General features: G+C 42.0%; 1 protein-coding gene across 4 annotated transcripts in view; it reads left to right on the top strand.

Annotated features, from left to right (window-relative positions):
• Positions 1-27295, top strand: part of MEGF11 (multiple EGF like domains 11) — a 384734-nt gene that overhangs the window by 317427 nt on the left and 40012 nt on the right. For 3 of the 4 annotated variants that reach the window (XM_038420566.2, XM_038420568.2, XM_043493759.1), the window contains exons 16-21: positions 4579-4713; positions 9255-9383; positions 12135-12263; positions 12954-13082; positions 18892-19020; positions 19132-19365. In XM_038420566.2, coding sequence (XP_038276494.1) covers positions 4579-4713; positions 9255-9383; positions 12135-12263; positions 12954-13082; positions 18892-19020; positions 19132-19365 — 885 coding nt within the window. Of the gene's footprint in view, positions 1-4578; positions 4714-9254; positions 9384-12134; positions 12264-12953; positions 13083-18891; positions 19021-19131; positions 19366-25965; positions 26085-27295 lie in introns of all 4 variants that reach the window. The other variant, XM_043493760.1, reaches the window with a different exon arrangement.

The raw sequence follows: 27295 nt of genomic DNA, 5'->3' as shown, positions 1-27295 counted from the left end.
AAGGAATCCACAGCGCAAGATATTCTTGTTTAATAAGTTGTTTAGATGTAGGCAGAACCTGAATGCACAGCCCTAATAGCCAGTCCCCCATTGTCCTTCTCAAGAGCCTCATTGACATAGTCTCAATTGGGTGGGGGGGAAAGGGGGCGGCAGTCACCACTTTACAATGCTTTATCTGGCATTCCATAGCCAGTAGAAAGGGGACATATATTGCTGGAAAGGAGCAATCTCTATGGGTACAGAACTCAGGAAGATTTGGGGCAGAAAGGAATTAAAAGTTGCGCCAGGGCAACTGTAGGATGCTCTATATTGGGATTCAGTGAAAGAGCACAGGCTGCGCACAAACAGAAATGGGAGAGAGAGAGGAGCCTTTTATGCTTATTTTCATTATTGTGCCTAAGTGTCACATGAGGTCCAGTGAACAAATGTAACAGACTCTGGAAGTAGAGATCATAGACTGTTCAGCACAATGATAAATGGAGGTCAGATTGGACCTATTGTATACTGAAGAGTGGCTCATCATTGGCTATCAAAATAATGTGGCAACATCATGTCAATGCCGAAGTTAGTTTCAAGATCCTGCACTCTAGAAAAAGAAACACAGCAGGCTAGATACCAACCTGGTATAGCTGCAGTCGCCTGCTGCATGCTAAAATGTGCCAAGGAGATAAAATCTTTTCATTTGCCTTATCTAGAAAACCACTTCTCTTCCCCTCTACCCCACATTTGACACTTAGTACCTCTTCAGATGTATATGGAGGCCACACTCCACTTTCTTGCTGTCTAAAGAGAGATGCATTCACCTTTATTAATCGTTTACTGCAGGACCCCTTCACACCCACTGTCCAACCCCAAATCACATGCCCCCTCTGATTTTACAGGCAATACTTGCCACCAGCAACACACTCATCTCTAAAAAATAATTTGTAGCTGCCAGTTTTTATTTAAAGCCCTTATAGCAATGACCTCTGGCACTGCTGGAGTTAATGGCCTATAAGCATTTTCATTAAAAACCCCTCTTTCCGGGTGCTTCAGCATATCTGTGCAGCTGTAAAACTCCTCTCCAAGGCTGGCACATGGCAGTCAAAGCTTCAGGAAATCGGGCAGGAAATTGTATTACAAGTTTGAAGCCCTAAGAGTGAAAAAGCAAAGGAAGTTAATAGTTTCTGGCCTTCCTGAGCTGAAAAACAGCTTAGTTTTATCAGCTGAAGGCATGGAGGCCATAAGGGGCAAATCCCGTCCCCAGAGCACAGCTCCAGTAATGAGGCTGTGCCCTGACAAGATCCACTCGGTACTTGTGGGAGGAGGAATTCTTCCCCAAGCCACAGAGGAAGTCCGTGGCTGTTCATGCAGTAGCTCGCAAGCCTCTGAAACCCCACTTCCATGGTGGAATGGCTAGAAGATCCAGCTCTCTCCCACGCTGACCCTACAATTCCCTGGGCTCTGGCGTGCAGGGAGCCCCTAAAGAATACCGCTCTGCAGCTGCAGGAGGGTTTGGCCTCCCTAAGCATGTTCTCAGAATCCTCCCCCTTCCCTTTCAGGAAATTCAGAGTTAGGGATGGAATCCAAGGCTTAAAGGGCAATTTTGCAAAAGTGGTACCTTCTTACTCAGCCGGTTTGCTTTCAGTGTGTATTCAGAGTAACTTCACTGACAAAAAGAAAAGGAGTACTTGTGGCACCTTAGAGACTAACAAATTTATCTGAGCATAAGCTTTCGTGAGCTACAGCTCACTTCATCAGATACATTCGATGGAAAATACAGTGGGGAGATTTATACACACACACACACACACACACACACACACACACACACACACACACACACACACACACACACACACACACACACACACAGAACATGAAACAATGGGTTTTATCATACACACTGTAAGGAGAGTGATCACTTAAGATGAGCTATTAACAGCAGGAAGGGGAGGGGGGAAGCAAATAAATTTGTTACTCTCTAAGGTGCCACAAGTACTCCTTTTCTTTTATGGTGATAATCAAGGTGGGCCATTTCCAGCAGTTAACAAAAACGTCTGAGGAACAGTAGGGGGGAGAAATAACATGGGGAAATAGTTTTACTTTGTGTAATGACCCATCCACTCCCAGTCTCTATTCAAGCCTAAGTTAATTGTATCTAGTTTGCAAATTAATTCCAATTCAGTCTCTCGTTGGAGTCTGTTTTTGAAGTTTTTTTGTTGAAGGATAGCCACTCTCAGGTCTGTAATCGAGTGACCTGAGAGTGGCTATCCTTCAACAAAAAAACTTCAAAAACAGACTCCAACGAGAGACTGCTGAATTGGAATTAATTTGCAAACTGGATACAATTAACTTAGGCTTGAATAGAGACTGGGAGTGGATGGGTCATTACACAAAGTAAAACTATTTCCCCATGTTATTTCTCCCCCCTACCTCACCCCCCACTGTTCCTCAGACGTTCTTGTTAACTGCTGGAAATGGCCCACCTTGATTATCATCATAAAAGGTTTTCCTCCTTCCCCCATCCCCTTCCTGCTGGTAATAGCTCATCTTAAGTGATCACTCTCCTTACAGTGTGTATGATAAAACCCATTGTTTAATGTTCTCTGTGTGTGTATATAAATCTCCCCTCTGTATTTTCCACCGAATGCATCCGATGAAGTGAGCTGTAGCTCAGGAAAGCTTATGCTCTAATAAATTTGTTAGTCTCTAAGGTGCCACAAGTACTCCTTTTCTTTTTGCGAATACAGATTAACACGGCTGCTACTCTGAAACCGTTCACTGACAAAAAGATTAGACAGTTGTTAGCCTTGCAGAACCATCTGAGAGAGTGATTTGGTTTGTTTTATGGCTAGTGTCTCATCAACAGAATTATCAGCTAGGCCTCAACTGCAGAATCTGTAGTAACATAAGGACCTCGATCCCATAGTGAATTTATGGAGCTAGCAGAGAAGTCATCATTTCGCTATAAAACTGAGCCCTTGGGGAATCTCATGAGTAAAAAAGGGGAAACACGATGTAATTTTTACTTTTTTCTTACTACAATTTAAACAGAGTGTGTCTGCCTGTTGCAGGGTTTTCCATAACCTATGTGCTTAAGAACAAAATGCAGGTTTAGAAGAGACACTTAGCCATAATTCTGTTTTTATTCATTTGTGTGCAAATCCTACAGTGTGTTTGACTTAAGTTTTAAACAAGTTAAGCGTGTAATGTCTTGACTAATTTATATAGGTATCTCTTGTGATTGCCCATGCAAATGGGGCAGTCTTGCATGTAGCTACCATAATTGTCCTTTTACTTTCACAGTTAGCCTTTGTTGGGTGCTGCCACTGCAACTGCATGCACAAATTAGATGCCCAGTTGCGCATGTGTTCTGCATCTAATTTATTTAGTAATCAGGCACTTAATGTGACTGGGTGTAAATACAGTAACTCCTCACTTAACGTTGTAGTTATGTTCCAGAAAAATGCGACTTTAAGTGAAATGATGTTAAGTGAATCCAATTTCCCCATAAGAATTAATGTAAATAGGAGGGGTTAGGTGCCAGGGCATTTTTTTCACCAGACAAAAGACTAATATATACACACACACACACACAGTATAAGTTTTAAACAAACAATTTAATATTGATACACAGCAATGATGATTGTGAAGCTTGGTTGAGGTGGTGAACTCAGAAGGTGGGATATTTCCCAGGGAATGCCTTGCTGCTAAATGATGAACTTGCAATTGGCTGAGCCCTCAAGGGTTAACTCGTTGTTAATGTAGCCTCACATTCTACAAGGCAGCACAAATGAAGGGAGGTGAGACAGCATGGCAGACAGAGACACACATCCTGTGTGAGAGAGAGAGATGCGCATTGCTCCTTTGAGTACGCTGACGCCACTCTTAAGTACAGCGCCTTTTTAAGGTAATCAGCAAGCTAAGATGCAGCTGCTGCCTGGAAGCTCCCTCCATCCTGAGCCCTGTTGTGTGTCCCCCCCGCTCTGTGAAGATGGGGTAAGCAGGGTGCAGGAGCAGGGGGGAGGGGGACAACCTGACATTAGCCCCCTTCTTCCCCCCTCCATCTCCGCACACCAAGCAGGAGGGGAAGAAGGGCAGAAGCAGCACATGGCAGTGGGGGGAGGGACAACTGAACTGCCAGCAACTGATAGCCTGCTGGGTGGCTGCTGCACAGGGAACTTAGGAGAGCGGGGAGCTGATGGGGGGTGGGGGGGCTGCCGGTCCACATTGGTTCCAAGCCCCCACCAGCTCGTTGCAATGGGCTGCTCTTCCTGCAAGCAGTAGACAAAGCAGGCGGCTGCCGAACGACAGTATAAGGGAGCATTGCACAACTTTAAACAAGCAAGTTCCCTAATTGATCAGCAACGAAACAAGGTTAACCAGGACGACTTTAAGTGAGGAGTTACTGTAACTGAAAGAAATTTCTGATGTATTTTATCTGATATTTTTAGAAATTAAATGAAGCTTTTTGACTTAGATTATGGGACAGGCCAAGAGCCCTTATAAAATGGATTAAGAGAGAAGGTTCTGATCTTAAAGTCTGTGAGAAGACATCTGAACTCCAGTGACTACTTGATCTTGTTCTTGCTTTAGTTTGTTCGCCTGGCTTTTATGGGCATCATTGCAGTCAAGCATGTCCTCCGTGTGTGCACAGCAGTGGGCCTTGTCACCATGTCACTGGACGTTGTGATTGTTTGCCTGGGTTCTTTGGCTCACTCTGCAACCAAGGTACTGATCCTAAGATATTCTCATGCCTACTTTTTCCTACGTTTATATGCAAGTGACTCTGCAGCAAAAACTCTTACAGACTGCTTTCAAGTTACCTGCTTTGTTTTTCAATCTCAGCAGTTTAGATCACAAGAAATTGTTTTACTTCACAGGCAAAATGCAAATGGGTACTTAGTCATCTTTTTGTAAATATGTTGTACTTTGACATGCATAAATAAAACAGCTCTGCAGCTCAGTATTTAAGCGCATATAAAATGTGACAATCTGTAAATAAGTCTGCTGTTCAACCATATCATTTTCCTTCTGTTAATCCTAGCATATCCTAAAGGTATATGATGACACTTTCTAGTACACTTTTTAAACGTAAGAGGCACACATCAGTTAATATAGATATAAAGGCCAACGTACTGAAACTTGGGTACTTAAATCTAAATATAGGGCCAGATAATTCATGCGACCCTTCTTGGCAGTGAACGGCACCTGGTTCCGTGAATGGTGGTATTGAAATCAGGTATTACTGAACACAAGTAAGGGAGGCAGGAAATTTGTTCCAGAGGCACTTAAATAAAAGAGGCTTGATTTTTCAGAAGTGCAGAGTGACCCCAGCTCCCATTAAAGTTGACCTCTGAGCACCTTTACAAATCCAGCCACTCTTATTTATCTGCCTAATTTAGGCATTGATGTTTGAAAATGTTGGCCTCAATTTCTTAGTTGTATCCTACACCACCTGCAAAGTCACTGCCATGTTGTGCTGGACTTGGTTTATTGCCTGCTTCTATGAGTATTTTCTACATATAGATTTAATAGAGATTACTCTTAATGGCTACTGCTCTGGTTAAGTTGCAGGCCTTGTAAAAAATTGAACTAACACTTTTTAATTACCTTTCAGTGAGTTACAAATTACAGACAGTACTTATGCAAAATATTACACACACATTAAATATGACTCTGTTCTCTTTTCCCTATGCTCTATATTCAGCTAATCAGTGTGCCAGCTGATATATTAGAATAAACATACTTCAGTGAATTTGTCCGTTTTTTGTGAAAAGTTAGCCAAATTTCAAAGTGTAGACCTGGGCTAATTAGCTGGTTAAGAAAACCCTATTTTATTTTTGCTGAGCTGTTGAGTACTTCTGGATTTACTTTGAAATGTTGATCTATCCAGCAGAATTACTTTAAAATATTAATGTCCTAATTACAATCCAATTGTGTTGCAGTTTGTCCAAATGAGTTACCATGTAACTTTATATTTCTAAAAAGAAGAATGCTATTTATCACATATTATCACTCTGCATTGACCCTTTTCTAGCTATCAGAGCATTTTTCCATGGTAACACGTACCTACAGTACGCTCTGTAACATCAGAAATTCCATGAATCGACACAGTTTTGCTTAGAATTCTAAGCAGCAAGCAACTGAGCAGCTGTTCTTATAAATATTTTTCATCATCATGTAGCAAATTGGATTGATGATACATTACGGCTGCCAGAACACACCTGACATCTCAGTGGGACTCTTAGTCCCACTTCAGAGCTTTTATGACTAATTAACATCACAGTCAGGGTTGTTCTACCCGGACAATACTTGCATATAGAAGCATTAGTAGTCCTTATTTCAGAGCTGTATTTGAAAATATCTTGAAGCTAATAATAAATGTTTGTTTGGTGCGAAGCACGGGAAAGGAGAGTCGTCATATTAGATCATAACCAGGTTTCCAAGCCTAAGAAGAGCAATCATGTTTGCAAAATAGTTCTTCTACTCTTTCTCCATTAACATCCTCTAGCACATCGTACTAGTGTCTGAGCTGGAGGAAAGACAAGCAGATGCTCTCACAACCCCACCGCTAGCCTCTATCTCCTGTAACCCAAAGTTTCACCTGTGTGATGTCTAGCCCGTTGTCTGTGTCAGCGTCAGAATTAGTATCACAAATCTATTCTCAGGCATTGGTGTTCCATATTGCAGAGTAAATCAACTACATTTTTAAGTCAGCTTTTTGAGAACTGTTATTTAATTTAAAAAAATTCAGCTTTCATTTAAGTGGTGCTATCTATTTCCATCTTAAAGATGCAATAAAAATATTAAATTGAAGTAGTAGGAATAGAGCATGGAATGGAATATTGGGACAGAACACAGGCTGACAGAGCCTTTTAGTTCTTTCTGTGGCTTGCTGGTTTTTCTAACTTTTTTCTTCTTCTTTGTTCCATGTAGTTTTATCTCTTTTCATTTAGAGGACTATTCTGTTTAGTACATAATTTGAAAGTCAGCTTTATCCTTCTTGGAGATAAGTCTGTAGCTAGACTATACGCTATTGTCCTCTTCACCATTCTTAGGTTTCTGTTGCAGTACGGGTAGAGGATGGTATACTGTATAAGAGCAAATGAATCACAGCTCAGGATTTCAATCTGCAACTGATTCACATTCAGAATAGATTGAGGTCATCTGCAGTGAATGCATATAAGAAAGCGAGAATAGTTGAAATGGTAAAATAGTTGAATAATTCAGAGAAGGGCCTTTTGGACACCACTATTATTTACAAGGATAGAAGTCCAGTTCTGGTGGTTACATTCTTCACAGAGATGGACTGTGTTTTCTCTTGTTTTGAAAAGACATCTGTTTTTGTCAGGGAGCACAGCTAATAAAAACCCAACAATTCATTCATTGTGGAGAATAAGACAAATACTGAGTAAAGCTTTCCATCAATTTTAATGTTAAAGATTTTCTATAATTTTGTAGGAGGTTAAAGACATACCTATCTATTCATTTTTATATTTCTTTGCCTGCACTGCAGAGAAAAATCAGACATAGCTTTTTTCCCATCTTCTTGAGTAAACTGCACTAGGTAAACCTATAGGAATAGTTTGCTTTGCTTTAAATTATAGTATACCTCTTTTAATAAAGCACATACAGGCATATTTAAGACTTTTGTTGTGATCCATTGATAAACATGATTATTTTTTATAATTTTATCATAATGGTAAAACTTACCTTACAGTGATGGCTGCGCTTGTAGATAGCTAGCTAGATAGATACTGACTGAAATAAGCCTGAATTTTCAGCAGTAGCATTTGTGCTTCTTTGTGGCAGATGTCTTTCTCCAGGCTTACATGGTGTAAATATTCAGGCTTTCTTGGCTTACCATGCCTTTCTGTTATCCTCCTACTGCCTGATTCTGCAGGGTGCTGAGGGTCCCAACTCCCATTGACTTTGCTGAGGGTTGGGAAGCTCAGGGGAGATTTTCAGAAGTGCCTAAAGGATTTAGAAGCACGAGTTCTGTCTCTCCCGCCTCATGACCTCATGGGATCAGACCTCCAAGCAAAGTAAAACTGGCTATTGCATAGCCACTACTGTCATGTTGAGATTTGCAGGATTTAATGCAGTGTTATTGTCACATCTCTTATATCCTGAAAATAATTTTACATTTCTTCACACGTATGTGCCTAGTTATACAGCTCGTGATCTTGTAAAGGGGGATTGTATATTATAGGCAAACTCCCTGCTGGTTTGTAGGCTGCTGTGCATCCCAATATGAGAGACTTACACTCTATGCATTAATGACTTCAGATGCACAGGTTGTGTACCATTCCACCGAAGACATCAGTGCCAGGTTAAAAAGAAATGTTTTCAATTCCCCATAATATGCATCACATTAATGGGATTCCCGTTCTTGGGCCAGGGAGGCAGAGCACAGATAATTGGTGTGTCAATAACGTCCAGTGCTCTGCTGAAAGTTGTGTAGTGTTGTTCTTCAGTGTTCCAAAGATTTATTCACAGAAAACTTGCAGTAGTATGCAGAGCAGACAGATGTAGTTAGCTCCTCAGTGTAGCTTCCAGCTATATTCAGTCCACATTCCTGGATCTCAACGTGAATAAGTCTAGCCTTCTTGAGACTATTTTTGCTAGGAGATCCCACCATTACGACATTTTTTCTGGTATTCAGCATAAATTATTCCTTTCCTTAATTTAATCCCAATCATTGTAGAATCAAAGAAAGGACTTCAAGAGGTCTTCCCATGCTGAAGCAGGACCAAGTATACTGAGATTGTCCTTGACAGATGTATGTCTGGTTATAATCCCTTGTGCCACTTTAACAGTCCCATTCCTTCTTTGGAATTTTCTTCCCTCTATAAGCATCATTTGGCCAAGTCCTTAAATCAGTCCTTGTGCTCCCTCAATTATGTCTCTGAATTCCCTTCAATTCGTTGTTCTCTTTCTGGTACTACGGTGCCTGCAATTGATTGGGCTACCTGCTCCCTTTCTTTAATTTCTTTGTTATTGTAATCTTAGGAGTTACTGGTAACCTGTTCAATCAGAAATATGGGTCTTGAGGTGCCTATGTTACAAGAACATGTTTTATATTCAGAATGTTGCCAGCCAAAATGAACTTGGTTAGCTTCTTTCTTTTAGGGTTGTTTTACTCAGAGTTGTCCCTGTTTGACTTGCATCCTTTCTAGGACAGGTGAATATCATTATTACCTTTAATCAGTAATCGCTAGACATTAAGTCATATTATTTCCTAACACTTGTGCCTTGTGTTTCTACAGTGTGTGCCGGTGGAAGGTATGGGAAGAACTGTGCTGAGGTCTGTCAATGTACCAGCAATGGCACATGCAATCCTATTGATGGAACTTGTCAATGTTTTCCAGGGTGGATTGGGAAAGATTGCTCTCAGAGTAAGCAAAATTTTGTTTTTTACATCTCTTATTTTAAGTTTATTTGAGTTTTAAGTGCTCTAAAGTTAAGGACAAAAATGATATTTCCAGGGAAATCCCTAAAGTGTTCTAGCAGCCAGTGCTTTATTCTCTTTATAGCTTATTTCTTTTAATTAATCTGTTAGCTTTGGCTTGAATTAGTGTCTGCATTTGGAATTTGCATGGATAGTTATTGGCTCCTATGATTGTATTGCAAGGTCACAAGCTCTTCTCAGTAAAGAAAGATCCATGCTCCCTTTTCATTTCTAGTTGAATTCCATTTTTAATCACTTTTTACCTATTATATGAGAAATTATTAGCCAATAAATGTTTTCAGGTACCAGGCCCACACAATTGAGAAATTCAGAAGATGATATATTCATATTAAATGTAATTTAATTGTAAAAGGCAATGTAGGTTTGAAGGGATGCATGGCTTCTTGCTGAAAATTGCCCAGTAGAAGATTGACATTTGCTGATCCCAAAGTGTCATTTCCTGAACATGTTCATTAATTGAAGACAGATCACAGTGGGAAGCAATATCCTATCATTCCGAAATGTTACTTCATATTCAGGATACAACTAGCATATTAGACAGCATTCAGAATAAAATATATTAAACTTCGTGTGATAAAGTATGAATCGGATAAAAACAGATGGCTGTAATTTTGCTTTTATTGTGTGTCTTCCACAGGCAGAATATTGCTGTCACTCAAAAAATAAAAAAGGTTGTAAACTCCATGGATTGTTCATTATATTTAACCATGTAATCGGGAAATGACTGTTAGCATCTGTTAACCTTGGAAAAAATTGGGTTTTTTGCTTGCTGAGTGGGGCCTGATGGTTTCTTCGGGGTTAGAAAATGTGAAAGTTACCTATATGAACTTGGCATTCTAGTTGGTGTAGTTCTAGGGATGTTTACTGCAATCATTGAAGTCAATAGGTAAACTCTTCCACAAAGAAATGGGATCAGACCGCTCAAACACCGAGAGTTACTTGGGGCAGCTGAGAGGGGGAGCTGCAAAGGAGACGGTTGTGGCTCCTGGATCCCAAAGCCAGTTCCAAAGCAGCTGGAGAAGCGTGCAAGTCTCCTCCCACAAAGGCAATGTAGCTAGATGGGCACTTCTGCTGGGTTCTAGTGTGAATACCTAGGACCAGATCCACCCCTAACTTGCACCTTGTGAATTCAGTGATCTTTTCTGTGGTTTAAGTCATCTTTCCTGTATATCCTGGCCACCAACTTAGGCAGGTCTTTATTTACCTTCCAAGCTGATGCCAGTGGAATTTCATGGGCTGGCTAGCACATGCAGATTTGTGTACAACATATGTGGCAACATGGCTAACTCCACAAACCCTAACACAGCCGTTGTATCCCTCTCTCACAAACTGAGCACCCACAACACTCCCATATCAGGCAGCGTGGAAATGTTCACCACTGCTGTATATTCAGGTTGCCTGTGAACTATTTCTTGCCTTATAAATTCATGTCTTCAGTATGAAGGAATGGAAAGGGACTTGTTTTTTCTTGGAAAGGCAGCAAAAATATAGGTGTTATGCTGAAGGGTTATTAACTGGTTGGATCTTTTTATCTGGTACTAATAACTATGTGACTTACTGCAGTTGCAGGAAGAAGCTTAACATGCTAAGTTTTGAAAAAGCATTAGCATACTTGAAGATCTTAATTTATCTAAAAAAAAATCCTCATCAACATAAACAATCGGATGTTATGGATTTGAATTTACACTTCGCGTTCTTTACTTTTTTACAACATTTTGGTACTGCTCTGTAGTACAGACTAAGTCAGTAGTTTTAGTACTTGATTGCAAATCAAATGTAAACCATAAATAGCTATGTTGTGTTATGCAGGATGCCAGAATGTGAAAGAGAAAATTAAATTATTTTCGTATTTTAAACTCTGTCTAAATTAACTCGACAGATAAAGCCAGTGAGGCAATAAGATTGAATAGAATATTTAGAGCAATATGCTGTCTGGATCATCTATCCATCTGCGATATTCAGACCACTGTAGCACCTCACAACTTTAATGTGTTTCTCCTCAGAACACACCTGTGAGGTAGGGCAGTGCTGTTATCCCCATTGCACGGATAGGAAACTGAGGCACAGAGAAACTAAGTGACTTGCCAATGGTCACACATGAAGCCTATGGCAGGACAGGGGATTGAACCAGTGGCTCCAAAGTTCTAGACTAGTGCCCCTGCACATATGGATCAAAAACCTTGAACCTACAAATTGACCTGGCTGATGGACCAGTGTACCAATGTGTAGCGCCACTGATTTCACTGAGGTGCTCCACAGGTCTAAGGGTCTACCAGCATGAATCAGGTTTCAGAGTAGCAGCCGTGTTAGTCTGTATTCGCAAAAAGAAAAGGAGTACCCGTGGCACCTTAGAGACTAACAAATTTATTAGAGCATAAGCTTTCGTGAGCTACAGAAGTGAGCTGTAGCTCACGAAAGCTTATGCTCTAATAAATTTGTTAGTCTCCAGCATGAATCAGGTTGCAGCATGTGGGCCTAAATTTGCAGGTTTTCCTTGGTTTGAAGCTAATTGCTGTTGTCACACAATCCCTGTATTGGAAAGTAAGCTCTGCAGTGTGTAGGAGACTGTCTTTGTATCTTTGTGCAGCACCAAGCATGTTGTGATCACTTAACAACCATCAGTAATGATCACCTATTAGTCCGAGTTATTAATTGCGCATTCTCTCTCTCTTTGTAGCTTGTCCAGCAGGTTTTTGGGGACCAGATTGCGTTCACACGTGCAACTGCCACAACGGAGCAATGTGCAGCCCTTACGATGGAGAATGTAGATGTACTGCTGGCTGGACTGGGCTCTACTGTACTCAGCGTAAGGCTTTTAGAGACCCTGTTCACTTGGCGGTGAATCTACCAGAGTACATGCTGCCACCTTGTGTCAGTTCCGAGCATTTCAACACTATGTGTGTATACACATGCTAACATCTGCAAATGTTTTTATCTTATCGCACACAAGAAAGGCCCATCGGTATTGAAGATCCATAATGAAAGGATACTAGTCACATAGTTTTGTGACTTGTTTTCATATTTGCACAGGCTGTAAGTAAGATCCAGGCCTTTAAATGCCCAGACACCGAGGGCCTAGTCCAGACAAAAATACAGCAGGCTTCTTGACCTGTCAAGGCCAGGTTTCAAGCCTTGAGCAGGCTCCTGTAAGAGAGAAGGTGGAATTTTGGAGGGCATGCAAGAAGCTCCCTTCATTTACAAATAACTGATTGATTTGTAGCCTTTAAGATAATTTCTTTCTGTAACCATCTTCTTTTACTCTTTAAAAGTACAGTTTATATAGATGGTCAGGTTTTCTTTTGAATCACTAAAGAGGCAATTCTGAAAGATGTGGGGAAACACTGTCCAAGAACATTGACTGGAGGTTCCTCTCTGCATTTAGAGTAACAAAAAATATTATTAAAAATATGTAGACCTTAAAACACTTTGTACTCTTAATGCTACTGAGTTTATGTTTGTGTGTTTCTGATTCTTTCCTTGTTCTTATTTTTGACAGGTTGCCCAGCGGCCTTTTATGGAAGAAATTGTGCCAATGTTTGTCAGTGTCAGAACGGAGCAGATTGTGACCACATCACTGGGCAATGCACATGCAGAACTGGATTTACGGGCAAACAGTGTGAGCAAAGTAAGCAGCAATGTTTCTTCATTTTCCAAGGTGTCCTCCTGAGGTGTTTTTCCCTTTAGAATCTTGGTGGAAATTATAGACTTGGTACTGCTCTCAATTCAACTTGAAAGAGGTTTGCTGTAATGAACGTATTCCCTGAATGTCTTTGAAAAACTGGGAAATATTCAGGCTAATCACTAATCTTCTCTTTGTTTTCTGCTATAGTTTGTCAGGTTTAAAGGAATGGAACACAGATTTATCTCCCAAATAGAAATCAATACAGAATTACAGGCTTCATGGAGCGTCTCTGCCTTTGGGTTCTAACAGTGCCAGGTTTCCTGGATCTTTATCTGTCTTGGGGTTCTAACTTGTTACTGGGCAGTCAGTAACAAATCATGCTTTTTTTTGACAAAATGCTTGCTAAGTAGCAAAATATGGAATAATCTGATGTTTCCAAATATAATGCTTTTTAAAATTAAAATATTCGTAAGTCATGAGATGGAAGAGGCCTGTGAATTCATGGAATATGTCCTCATGACAGTGCAGGGTAGAGTCAGTTTCTGGAGGCAGGGCTTTCAGATATTAAACTGATACTGCGCTTGGTCCTCTGAGGCATTTCAGCCTGTTTGTGGGATGGTGGAACAGTACAGCGAATTCAGTGTAAAACAGACAGCAGGATGAAAAAGGAGTGGGGTGGGGTGGGGCAGTCCTTCCTAATAAGAAGCTACTGGCATGTGCTCAAATTTGTGTTCAATGATTTTTGCCTCCTTTGCTCTTCGATGTTATCTCAACAAGTTGTATATCTCACCTCAGTACACAGAGCATTTGCTGCAGAGCTCCTGTTAGCACTAATACAAATAAAGTGACAAATGTTCAAAACCCCATGCAACAGCTGCATCCACAGTTTTGCATGCAAATCAGCTAGTTAGACATGCAGTCAGGAAGCTGTACATGCAAATGTGAAGTATTGCAGACCTAGTGGTCATGTGCTCATTGACCTTTGGAATGTGTACATCGTTCCTAGATAACCCTTGTCTTTCAGAATTACATGGACTGCAGCGTGCTTTGCTTGCCACACATTTCATGCTAAGGAAAGCAAAGAACGCAGGCTCTCCTTAGCCATGGGGGAGCAAAGAGCAGTTAAAACAGAAATGTCCCATTTATGAACCTTACAAATGACCATCTTTGCATCCCAAGGAATGATGGGATGTCAAGACAAAACCTGATTGGCAAAGCTGGCTCTGAACCATTCGATGATATCCCAGCTGTAGCCATCAGGAGGGCCTCGCTGCCCAAGCAGCTGATTCACACAAAAGAGTTTTAAGAAACAGGAGGAGGCCTGTCAAAAAGAGACATTTCTATTTATATCACTGCCTTCCTTCCTTAGGGATTTCTATAGCACCCGTCGCCCTCTATAACACCTACCGTCACCCTTGCATCGAAGCATTTTAACCAGTCTTTTCTGATTTAGATGCTGTGGGGGAAATTTTTAAAGATACACAGGACAGTTAGGCCCCTGACTCTCACTGAAAGTCAATGGGAGCTGGGCACCTAGGTCCCTTTTATGCCTTTGAAAAATCTCCCTCTAGTGAGCTGCTAGCACTGCAGTTTCGGGGAATTCTTTACTACCACTAAGGGGTGTTCACTGTGCATCACCCTATCACTGCCCCATACCTGCGGATATCACAGCTACAATGCACTAGCCCCTGCTTGGGCAGCAGGAATCTTAGTCACCCTCTGACTTCCGAAACCAATATGGTATTACAGCAGCTAGAGGCTAGAGATTAATTTTAGGCACAGACTTGGGCAAGGGGTAGTGTATGAGCAGCCCCAGGTGGCATCGTGACTCAAGGACAGCTCTCTGAGTAGCAAGTCCTCCCATGCTTTCTCCTTGCTTCCAAGTCCATGGATTAGTAATTTATTCCTGGTGTATATTCTTGCTAGCAAGAACTTGACTGCTCAGTTATGCTGTCCAGCAATTGAGATCTGGGTGGGAAGGAGCAACACGACTCTGTCCGCTCCCTTCCCCTTCCTACCTGGGGAGGTGACAAGCAGAGAAGTAGCCTCCCTTACTCCCATGTGCCTGGACCCAAGGTCCAAGTAGCCCACTTTGGGGATTTTTGCTCCTTGGTCTGAGTCAGAATGGAATCTAACTGAGCCATGGAGCCTTACATTCTGTTTTTGCTGCTGTTATTTCTGCTGTGCCATCGGCCTGAACCTGAGGAAAGTTTAGCTTTTAAGGTGAAAATAGATCAAATGGACAATAGCTTCTTACCAGTAGCTAAAGTAAGTGCATGGCATTTTTGGAAGGATGTGCATTTAACTAGAGTAGTGAGTGGTGTTTAACAATGGAATTAAATTACTTTGCAAGGATGCTGGCATTTGTGATTGTAATTGCTGTCAATTTCTTCCTGGCTTATTTAATACTGAGGCCCAAACAACTTCTAACAAAGAATAGCGTAGTGGTACTGCATGTGTTGTACTTGAATAATTACCAGCTTGTCTAATGTGGTAAATCAAAAGAGAATTCCCACACGCTTATTTGAGTTCCAAATATAGGGTGAAATCTAGCTCAACTTCCTCATAACATTAGTCCAATTGATTTCTTTGCTTGCATACTGGTGTATGCCTAGCCGATATTATAAAGACAAGATGGGTGAGTGTAGCGATGTGCGACTCACCGGCGCAGCACCTCCTGCTGGTCTCCTGGGAATTAGCTCCTTCCAGCCTTCGGCATGCGCTCTGCAGACCGATGTCTTGCCTGCTGCTGGCCCCGTGTCCCTCCCAGACCCTGGTGCCCCTTACCCTGTGGTTCTGCCCTCTTCAGTACCCCCCACTCTGGGTCTCCCCTCCCAGGGGAACCCCCAACCCTCTAAACCCACCTTGCCTCAGTGGCTACTGCCAGTCATCATCTAGCCCCCGCTCACTGGGGCAGACTGTAGTGTAATGGCCACTCACCATTGGCAAGGGGTTAGGACCTGCTGCCTTTGCCTATCTCTGGGCTGTCCCTCTGCAGCCCCTGTACCTTTTCATAGGCCTTCACCAAGGCCTGCAGCCTGAGGGTTTACCAGGCTGGAGCTCCCCAGTTCCCTCTGCCCTTCCCCGGCACTGCTCCGCCTCAGGTACCTTGCTCCCAAGCAGCTCACCCTTCCCACTCCAGGGCTAGAGTGAGACTCCCACAGCTCCTGGCCCTCAGCCCTCTTATAGGGCCAGCTGTGGCTGCCTTCCCAAGTAGCCTACCCTGATGGTTCCTGGGGGCAGCCCTTTTCCAGGGCTGTTTTAACTCCTTCGGGGTGGAGTGGGGTGACCGCCCCGCTACAGTGAGGCAATATCTTTTATTGGACCAGCTTCTGTTGGTGAGAGAGACAAGCTTTTGAGCTTGCACAGAGCTCTGCTTCAGGTGATGTTACATTTCTGCCAGAATTGCAAATAGAAGCTCACAGAAATAATTTTCTAGGATTTTAAGTATGTGTTCTTTTATTCAACCTTTTAGATATATGTGTATATATTGATGCAATGCATTAATATGTTTGCTTGTATGTGCATGCAAGGACATGTGTGTGTCTGTGTAACTGGTTTGCTCAATATGTTCAGTTAGAGATTGTGTACAAGACTCATAGATTCATAGATACTAAGGTCAGAAGGGACCATTCTGATCATCTAGTCCGACCTTCTGCACAGCGCAGACCACAGAATCTCACCCACCCACTCCTACGAAAAACCTCACCTATGTCTGAGCTATTGAAGTCCTTAAATCATGGTTTAAAGACTTCAAGGAGCAGAGAAGCCTCCCTCAAGTCACCCATGCCCCATGCTACTGAGGAAGGCGAAAAACCTCCAGGGCCTCTTCCAATCTGCCCTGGAGGAAAATTCCTTCCCAACCCCAAATATGGCAATCAGCTAAACCCTCAGCATATGGGCAAGATTCACCAGCCGGATACTACAGAAAATTCTTTCCTGGGTAACTCAGATCCCATCCATCTAATATCCCATCTCAGGGGATTAGTCCTATTTACCCTGAATATTTAAAGATCAATTACTTACCAAAATCCCATCATACCATGTCCTCCATAAATTTATCAAGTAGAATCTTAAAACCAGATAGATCTTCTGCCCCCACTGCTTCCCTTGGAAGGCTATTCCAAAACTTCACAAGACGCTCATTAGCATGTTAGTTGTGCATTTGTATGCACACTTATTGCCACTGTGTATGCAATAGGAACATAACCACATAGGAAATTCCGTACCGGAACAGACTAGTGGTCTGTTCAATCCAGCATCCTGCCACCAACAGTGGCCAGTACCAGATGCTGCAGATCCCTATTTATGGGATAACCTGCCTTCACTGAAGGCTTCCTTCTCTCCCATTAGTTGGAGCTTGCCTTATGCCCTGAAACCTAAGGGTTTCTGATGCTTCCCAAACTCGTTTTTATTTTTAGTATTTACAATCACTCTCCATATTCTTGATATCCTTATGAAAGGGTAAACTTTCTTGGAAACCAGCTACGATCGGACACAGTAATTGAAGCATACAAATCCAAATAACCTTTTTGTGCCTCATTCTGAAAACCTAGCCTTTAAATTGATATAAAACTGCACTAATTAGAACAATTTTATTTTTCTCATCTAGGAATTTGCATGCATAATAAGAGAGAGAAACAATTGTATAACTTATTAAATATGTAACGAATCATTATACAGATACTGGCTAATATTCAATACTTAATATTAACGTTTGGCTACAAGATGTTACTTATCTAAGGTTGACACTGGAAAAATACCACAATGCTGTGCCACTTGTTCATAGTAAAATATAGGAAGTCCTATCTTAAAACCAGTAACATTTATTATTGAGAAACATAGCAATTGTATATGTATTCAATAATGTACCTTCTCTATAAAGTAGTAGGAGTTGCCAGAACTCGTTTACGGGCTTTCTTTCAATTTGTTGTTGAATGTTGCCTGAAGAAGCATAATAAGCTGCCTACAGATTTATTGTAATAGGCCATCATGGTAATTGTATGAATAAATTTCTCAGTTAGACATTCAATCATTTTGTCTGTGATAGAAATACAGGAAGTCTAATATCGTATAAGCAAAGCAAAGCAAACCATTCAAATGCTCAATTTTGTAATTCCATCTGCACTATTCTGTTTATCTTTTGGTATTAGTGGAGGTAATTATGAATGTATGTGGTGTTTTAGTAAAAATCTATTGGGTTCTTATAAATATACATTAAAAATCACATTTGCAACTCTTCTGGAAAAGTTCTACAGAATCTAATGCCGAATGATAACCTCTGTCTAGAATTTTTGAACATCTTCTGAAATTCTGTAGAATGGACCTTATTCTCTATTAAATTCTGTGGGCATTTAATGCAATTGTTAGGGAAATTTTTTCATTTCTGTAGAACCCTATCAATTTCTTTTCCATAAAGTCCTATCAGACTATTCCAGAAGGAGAATTAAAACCCACTGACTAGCACACCAGGCTGTTTGTTTGTTTATTTGTTTGTGTTACCATAGCCCCTAGGAGTCCTAGTCATGCACCAGAATCCCAGTGTGCTAGGCAGTGTACAAACACAGAACAAAAAGACAGACCCTACTCCAAAGAGCTTACAATCCTAAATATAAGACCAGAGACAATGGGTGGATACAGACGGGCAGCGTTGTACAAGTGAACAATAAATAAAGAATATTTACCTTCTGGATTAAAATATTAATCTGAATGCTGTGGGTGAAATCCTGGCCCCATTGATGTCAAGCTTGATTTCCCCCTTTCTTGATAAAAGTAATAAGGTTCTCTCCAATCCTTTTATTTGAATTTACAGAGTGTCCACCTGGATCATTTGGATATGGTTGCAAACAGCTATGCGAATGCATGAATAATGCTACATGTGATCATGTCACTGGTACATGCTACTGTAGTCCAGGCTTCAAAGGAATCAGGTGCGATCAAGGTATGGTGAAATTCTGTGTGCTTTAAAAAAAAAGTACTTTCTTAAAAAATAAACCTTGAAATATGACTTGTGCTAGTCAATTTACAGTGTGTTATGAATTATTTTTAACAGCGGCTCTTATGATGGAAGAATTAAATCCCTATACTAAAATTAGTCCCGCTCTTGGATCAGAGAGGCACTCAGTGGGAGCAATCACTGGAATTATTATTCTCCTTCTAATTATTATGGTTTTGCTGGCACTATTTGTGTGGTATCGACGGAAACAGAAGGAGAAGGGGCATGACATGCCAAGTGTATCTTACACTCCAGCCATGAGGATGACTAATACCGATTACTCACTTTCTGGTAAGGGTCTTTTTATGTTAATCAAATGGAGATTTACATTACTCTCACTTGGAAAAAATGAGTTTGTTGTGTACAATGTGCAGCACTTTGCTTCAGGAATAATTGTACCTATTGTCTTCCTCCAAATGCTGTGAGCTTTTACACTCACTAAGGGATTGGGGGGCACGCCCAACACACAGCTTGATATCAACTAGCTAGCGTATGAAAAAATAACTATAGTATACTGCCTGGTACCATGGCATGATGTGTGCAGTGTTTAATATATAGGACCCAGTCCTGCAGCCCTTATGTGGACTGCATTCCCCATTGAAGTCAATCGGAGTTTCCCCTGCAAGGAGCTGCAGGATCCAGGTTATTAAAGTGAGGAACGGGATGACTGTGTTAATTGTGGGATTTTTATCTGACAGTGGCATCTTCTGTTTTGGGAGGGAAGATCTTCCCCCTCCCAATTAGTTACACCACCTTCTCCGCAGCCCCTGCCTGCTGTCCTCTTACCAGCTGATGAAGATGGGGGAGAGAAAAACCAAGCTCTTGTTATGGTGTAAAGTCAGCTTTAACAGTAGCTGGGCAGACGTGCTCATTTGTTTTCTTTATCTCCCGTAGTTGGAGGAAGCTCTTCTTCATGGCTTGGCTAGGTTTTGGAGAAATTTACCTTCTCTTTAGTGACCTTTTCCCCCTCTTGGTTCTTCCTTCACTAATATAGAGTAGGATGCTCCATGGTGAATTCTCTGCTGGGAGATTGTATCTTGCCCCCCTGTAGGGAGCTCCCTATAAGCATTAGCGCTCTAGCTGTGGTTTGTCCCTTAAATGGCCGAGTGACTGGAGCTCCTGTTCTTGAGGTGAACAGAGGCTTCAGGACCTGGGGGAGATAGAGGTAGCACATGTATTTTCACAAGTCCTGCTACTCATTGCTGTGTCAGACTTGCGGTAGCCACGCTGGCTACATGGAGAAATCATGCCCTGTGTGAAAGGAATTCTTTTGGGTGTGAATTGCTGCCAGTTTGGGGTCAGAACTGACTATGAAGGACATGGAAGGAGGCCTGTCTGTGTCCAACAAAGTCTGAGCTGGTCAGACTCACTCACAGCTTGGATGTGTTCAGGTGCTGGGTTCTACAAAGGCATCAAGACTTCGGATCTGATGGCATGTGCATGCTTTGCTATCCTAGAATCATAGGGTTAGAAGGGACCACAAGGGTCATCTAGTGTAACCCCCAAAGATGAGACGGGATGATATGCAGCATCTCAGACTTTGGCTTTCATCCACTCAGTCTGAGCTCTTATCTGGTCCACCTAGCCCTCCTCACCTGGTAGCTACAAGATAAAATCCGCCAGCAATAGTCCTCTGATCCCCTCTCCCTACCTCCCTTGTTGGATTTTAGTCACAACGGACACATCTCTCTGACTGAGCTGCCTATTTGTGTAAAATGTAGTGTGGGACAGTTGCCAAAGAGGGCTCCCCTGACCATCAGGCCAGAGACCAGCACAGTTTGGCATGCAATTTGCCACTTCAATAGAATTGGAAGAGCCAAGCTGTGAACCCCCGATAAGACAAGTGTTGCAGCTGTGGAGCTGACGGTCAATAGGAATGAAGTCAAAGCCAGCCAACCCTCCCCCAAGTGGGGAGGAACATTCTGATCCTCTCGGCCGTTCATTTTCTTTCAAGTCGGTTTTAATTTCTTTACAAAGCTTCATCAACTTAATATATATGTTTGCTTTTATAATGAATGGCACCCAGTATGTGCAAGAGGCACATTGGAAAATGGAGGAATATTGCTGTAGTTTTGAATTGCTGGGCAGAGCTTGTCCAGCCAGACAGGGGAGTGAGAATTGCCCCAGTTCCCTTTCCTCTTTGATTTGCTGCAAACGGAGAACTCCTCAGTTAAACCTGATGGCCTCCCAGTCGGACGTTCTTCATCAAGTCAAAAGATCTGCTAGTGCTGGGAGCGGACACTGCCTCTCTCTCCCCAGCACGGTACACAACAGACCACTCCTCTGCCCGTGCCACATAGACAGAGCCGTTAAGATTGTGGCAGCCCAGGACTAGCCCAGGAGGCCTTGCTCTCTCAGGCTGCTGGATCTCTTTAGACCACATTCTTCATCCCCCCCCCAACTTGTAACTTTCCATCCCAGGACTCATTATGGCCTTGTCACTTGTACCTGTTGGCCTAGCTCTTGAGCAGCTGTACATGCAGAGGGAAAGGGTCATCGGGATGGGTGACTTCCAGGCCTCTGCACAAATACATGGGCTCTACATTTTCCACATGCTGCAGCATCTGGGACACCGTCAGGACCTGCTGCAAAGATAGAAAATAAATCCTTTTACATGTGACATTTGTGCCCTGTTCCAGGGTGGCCCAGTTACAGGCTGACCTGCCAGCTCTTTGTTCTTCCAAGTAGCTGATGCTGGGGCTCGGTGTCATTGTCTAGGCTTCCCTAGAGAGACACTGGATAATAATTACTTTAGTTCTTCCAAGTCCATCTCATCCTGTCTGGGGGAAGCTAGAGCTGGGGGTTTTTAGGTTTGGGTCTGGATTTGGGTGTGTTTGAATTTTTCCTTTATATGATTTTTTTGACAATAGAATTGTTATTGCGGAGGAACCTGTAACTGAGCAGGGTCAGCCAATCCTTTTCACTAGGGTCATAAGAACAGTGCTTCCCCCCCATCTCCACGTGCTGGTAGGAAGATGTACCATGTTGTCTGACCTGGCTATTCTATCCGCTCTCTTTGTGCAAATCTTCTGTTGGTGTCAAAAATAGTTCTGCAGAGCTGGTCTTCGTTTTCGTAGGGCCTGATGTGAAGTAACACGTGGGGACTCCATGCAACTCCCTGCCCAGTTACTACTGGGCCCATCAACTCCTCCCCCAGCTGTCTTCTGCTTGTCTGTAACTCCCTGATCTTTGACCCCTTCCCTCACCTATTTGGGATGCTCAGCAGCCTCTGCTGCCTACTCCTTCTATAGCCCAGGAAGCCAGGAGGTGGAGCACAGAGAAGGAAATAGGGGCCTAGAGAGTCAGACAGGAGCACAGTTAGGGAAGGCTGGTTGGAGGGTTGGGGTGTGTATGATGGGAAGGGAACGGCGAACCTTGAGGTTCTCTAGTGCCACCACTCATGTCACAGACACCTCAGGCTGACACTGGAATTCTGTACCTGAATTGAGGGCCCAATAGGATAAGGGCATTTCTACCCACTCCCAGGTACCTACAGTGACTCTCTCGTCCTCCTCGCCTGTATGGAGCAGCTTCTAACCTAGCCGTAGCCATGCTGCCACTGTCTAGGAAGTATGAAGCTTCAGCACCCAGGGACTGGATGATTTAGTTGGGGATTGTGCAGGGGGCTGGACTAGATGACCTCCTGAGGTCCCTTCCAACCCTGATATTCTATGACTTTAGTGGGAATTTGGCTGAATAAGGACGGCATGATCAAGCTATAAGTGGGTCAGCTCCACAACATGGTTATCCTCTGTGCTGTGCACAAAGTGTGATGCCAAGACCATTATTTCACTAGTTTCCTTTTCTGGCCTAGGGCTGCTCCTGTGACCGGAGTCTGTGTCTGCACCCTTTCGGCTCGCTGGCTCCCAGAGATGTACAGTAAACAATGAAATTCCTTTCCAACGTCACACATTATATTAGTTCTGAAAGATGGTGTTAGAGCTTTGACTTTCAAACATGACTGAGGCCAAAAATCCATGCTCCCGTGTAGTAGAGATTATAAAAACAGAGGGCCCCATGGGCAATCCTTAGACTATTTTGCATCAGTGGACAAAGAATGTGGCAGTAAAATAGACTCTCTGGTCTCAGATCTGCCTGGCTAACGATGGGAGAGAGCCATGCCAGGCAGGGAGAGCAAAATATTGGATCTAAGCTGCATCACATGGAACTGAAACCAGAAGTTCTCCCCGAAGCTTGAAAGCAAGAGCATACGCCCAGAGATGAGAACTATACACTCACTTCCAGCAGAGTATTTTAAACCACATATCACAGAACTAGAGCTATAACGGGGTCACATATTATTTTTACTGTGTGTGAGGGTCTGTCTACATTACAATTAAAAAACCTGTGGCTGGCCCGTGCTAGCTGACTCAGGCTTATGGGGCTTGGGCTCAGGCAAAGGGCTCATTTAATTGCAACATAGAGGTTTGGGCCCATGCTGCAGCCCAAGCTCTGGGATCTTCCCACCTCACAGGGTCCTAGAGCCGTGGCTCCATTCCGAACCCAAACATCTACACTGTAATTAAATAGCCCGAGTCCATGTGCTCCCTTGAGTCTCTGCATTGGTGTAGGAGTCTGCTGCTGCAGATCCTATCACACGATCATGGCCAATGGAATGGAAGAAAACAATACACTGGTGTGTGGTTTGTTTTTTAATTATTTCATTGCTTCTAAATTCCCTCTTTTGTTACCAGATTCTGTGCCTGGCTGCACTGCCTCACTTGGGATTCTTTGGCCTGATTTCACCAGGGGACATGCTTGAGCAGATCCTTGTGTCCTCCTGTTGTCCCAGTGAGGTTACATGTCAATATGACTCAGCTGGATGTATTCACCTCTAGGCCAGGAGGTGGATTCAAGTCTGTAACTGTGACGTACACAATACTGACACATACTTCTGTGAAGCTCTCAGGGGTACTGCCTCATCTGATCTTTTGTAGAGGTTGTCTTGGTGAAAGCTAAAGATCCTCTGTCTTTTAGAAGAGAGGGGGGACCCAAATATCCTGGGGAACATTGTCTCTCAGTAAAGCAGATTTAAGGCTGTGTGTGAACTCCTGTATTTCTGATGAGCACATAATGGCTACCACATTTATGTTCTATTGCAGTTCTCGTTTGCAGTCGCACAGTGGTGGCGATGTCTGTTAAATTTGATTGTAAATGTCACAGAATTCTAGTCCTAAGGATGGCAAGGTCCTGGCAGGCCATCTAGTCTCCCTTTCCCCTGCAATGTGCAGCATTGTCCATACTGTATATTCACTCTGGATCTGTCTGTCTACATATTTAGATACTTATCTAGCCCCTTGCACTGTCGTAGCTGAGTACTTAGGAAAAAGAGTTTAGTTATTGGGGTGCTATGGTTAAAGATAGATGCACAAATCCTAGCTGAAGGAAGTTAAATACAGAGACCCACAAACAAAACACTATGTAAGAGGTGACCAGAATACAGAACACCAACTTTAATCCTTCACGCCTGGAATCACAATACTCTGGTGTGATGTACTTTGTTGGCAGTAGGTTCACAAAAATACCTGAAACTAAAAGTTTGTATCACAGTTAATGCAAGAATTCAGCTCTGTATTGCAGTCAAAGTATATTTGTTGCCATCAACTCTTCACTAAATTGCTCTGGGTGATCCAGCAACAAGTCTGCCTGGTCAAAGGTGTAGGTTCATGTGTGGCCTCTTTACTCTGTATTCTGCCCTAGCACTTCTGTTCTGTGCACAGTACAGATGAAAACATTTACTTAATAACTGAATACTTTGCAAACTAGATCTCCACAAGATGTCAGCAGAGCAAAGTACATGTTCACATGAATACACACGTGTTGTGTAAAACTAATCTGTGTGTTCTTTACAGGGCTTGGCCTCTTGTGCTGTTTCTTTTTTAACCTTTCTAACCTATCATCCTTTCCTTTGCTATTCAAAGACACATTTCAACAATTTATTGTTAAACTGAAAAAAAAAAATCTGGATTGGAGTTTACAGGAGAATTGCCAATATCAATACCATGCTACTCTTGGTAAAATATTTTGTACAATGAATAAGCGTGTTCTTAACAAAAGAAATACAGAAATGTGCCTTTAACTCACCAATATAATTACTGATGTTTGCATTTCAGTGGTACAGAACTCCTTCATTTAAGCTTTTGATCAAAGACAGCTATAGAAAATATAAGGAGTACTTGTGGCACCTTAGAGACTAATAAATTTATTTGAGCATAAGCTTTCGTGAGCTACAGCTCACTTCATCGGATGCATCCGATGAAGTGAGCTGTAGCTCACAAAAGCTTATGCTCAAATAAATTTGTTAGTCTCTAAGGTGCCACAAGTACTCCTTTTCTTTTTGTGAATACAGACTAACACAGCTGCTACTCTGAAACCTATAGAAAATATGTTTAACCCTTTAGTACAGACATTTACAGGACCTTTCTTTCTAATATTATACACTCGTAATAAAAGGTTGTAATTAAATGTTTCATAAATACTGTTTTTGTAAACTAACTGTTAGATGGTTTAATCTATAGAAGAAAGTGTGCGATAGACTTGCCATTCTCCAAGTTTTGCATTTCATCTTTACAATATAATGAACTTTGTCTACCAGAAAATAGTTTTATTTTTTTATTGATCATCTTCAAAAAGATAAAATTACATGTTCCTTAAATATTTTGCTTTTGTGGCTGATTTGTAATCGTTTGTATGTTAATAGTAAAGAGCTCCACACCATTCTTAGGTCAATACAAGATAATTTAACTGATCTGGAAATTTGATATATCTACTAGTGTAGATGCCTATCAGTTTCTGGGACCTGATCTTCCCTAAAGTGTATTACCCATTTGCGACTTCCAAAGTATCTTTATGGCTTCCGAAGTATTTTGTGATGACTTGTTTTCTTCCCAGATGTATTTCAAGGTAGCGGCAGTGTACATTGTTTTTCCAATCCAAGCTACCATACTCTGTCATGTGGTGTGACTTCACGCTTCTTTATCAATAATCTGGATGGAAACAGCTCCAGTAAGGTAGATATTATCACACCCCACTGTAGCAATGTTCTTATCAGTTCAAGGAAATATACCACAGTAATGCCTCTTGACTGCTGATTTTAAACATTCTAATAACGAAGCATCCTAATGCTTCAGCCTGAGTTACACAAAAAAGGTCTGCTGTCCCATATGTGTATCTGCATGATCTCTGTGCATGGTAATTGGAGCCTCAGCATCTGCAACAAGGAGACAATAGATCTCAACGTTTTAGCAATCTAAGTTTAAGTCATGGAAGAACCATCGAATTGCTGTCCTGGCATTTATTTAAATTTAAATCTCCACTTCTTAATAAAACAAAAGTAAATGAATGAGCCATAAATTCAATAATCCATATTACTTCACTGTTAGTTGTTTAACTGATCAATCCCTGTGCAGAATACCCAGACGTCAAGGAAAGTTGCAAGAAGTTATCTAGCCCCTTGGTGAATATTGTGCTAAGGGACCACCAGTAGCTCTGCTGATGCTCACTGCTGCTCAGTAGGGGTTCTTTCAGGTTGAGTATAATACCCTTACATTGTGCAGTATCTTACTCAACACATTCCCATGGACTTCAGTTGGACTTATTCGCAGTCTACGGAACTACTCACTGTGATTAAAGGGTTCAGAATATGACATCTTGGCATGATATTTAGACGCTGTTCAGTGGTGAGAAGAACTCTTCCTGTGGGGCCACATCAAGCAAGCGATTATTTTAGGGAAAAGTTGTAATTGATTTAACTGGGGTCGTCTGCTCAAAAAGTGATGGTCTGCGTCATTCTGAGCCAAATGTAGCTCTTCTAACCAGAAAGCCACCAAGGCAATATTAAGAAAAAAAGAGTAATACTACTATATAAAGGATATGCAAAATGCTTCCATGCATCCTCCCTCCTGAATATTAAAAGAAAATCTCATTCCGATATAATAGAAAATTTGGCTCCACAGATGTCGCTGAGAAAAGTTAAGGCAGATATGTAAATAATGGAATTGCCTTTTCAATAGATTGATTGATTGATTTTTGTTTTTAATGCATTATTTTTGCATGTAGATGCCCACCTCCACATTATACGCTTTTGCTCCCCAGAATGAAACTGCAAAAGCTAATAGTTGTGAAAATTGAGGTTCATCTCCACGAGCATGAGCCTTCACAGCTAATCCTTCTGAAATAATTGCAATGAATTCTGAAAAGGACAAATCTAGCACCTATCTTG

This window comes from Dermochelys coriacea, chromosome 10 (genome assembly GCF_009764565.3).
Source record: "Dermochelys coriacea isolate rDerCor1 chromosome 10, rDerCor1.pri.v4, whole genome shotgun sequence".
Taxonomy (NCBI): Eukaryota; Metazoa; Chordata; order Testudines; family Dermochelyidae; genus Dermochelys; species Dermochelys coriacea.
This window is presented reverse-complemented; position numbering and strand designations above follow the sequence as displayed.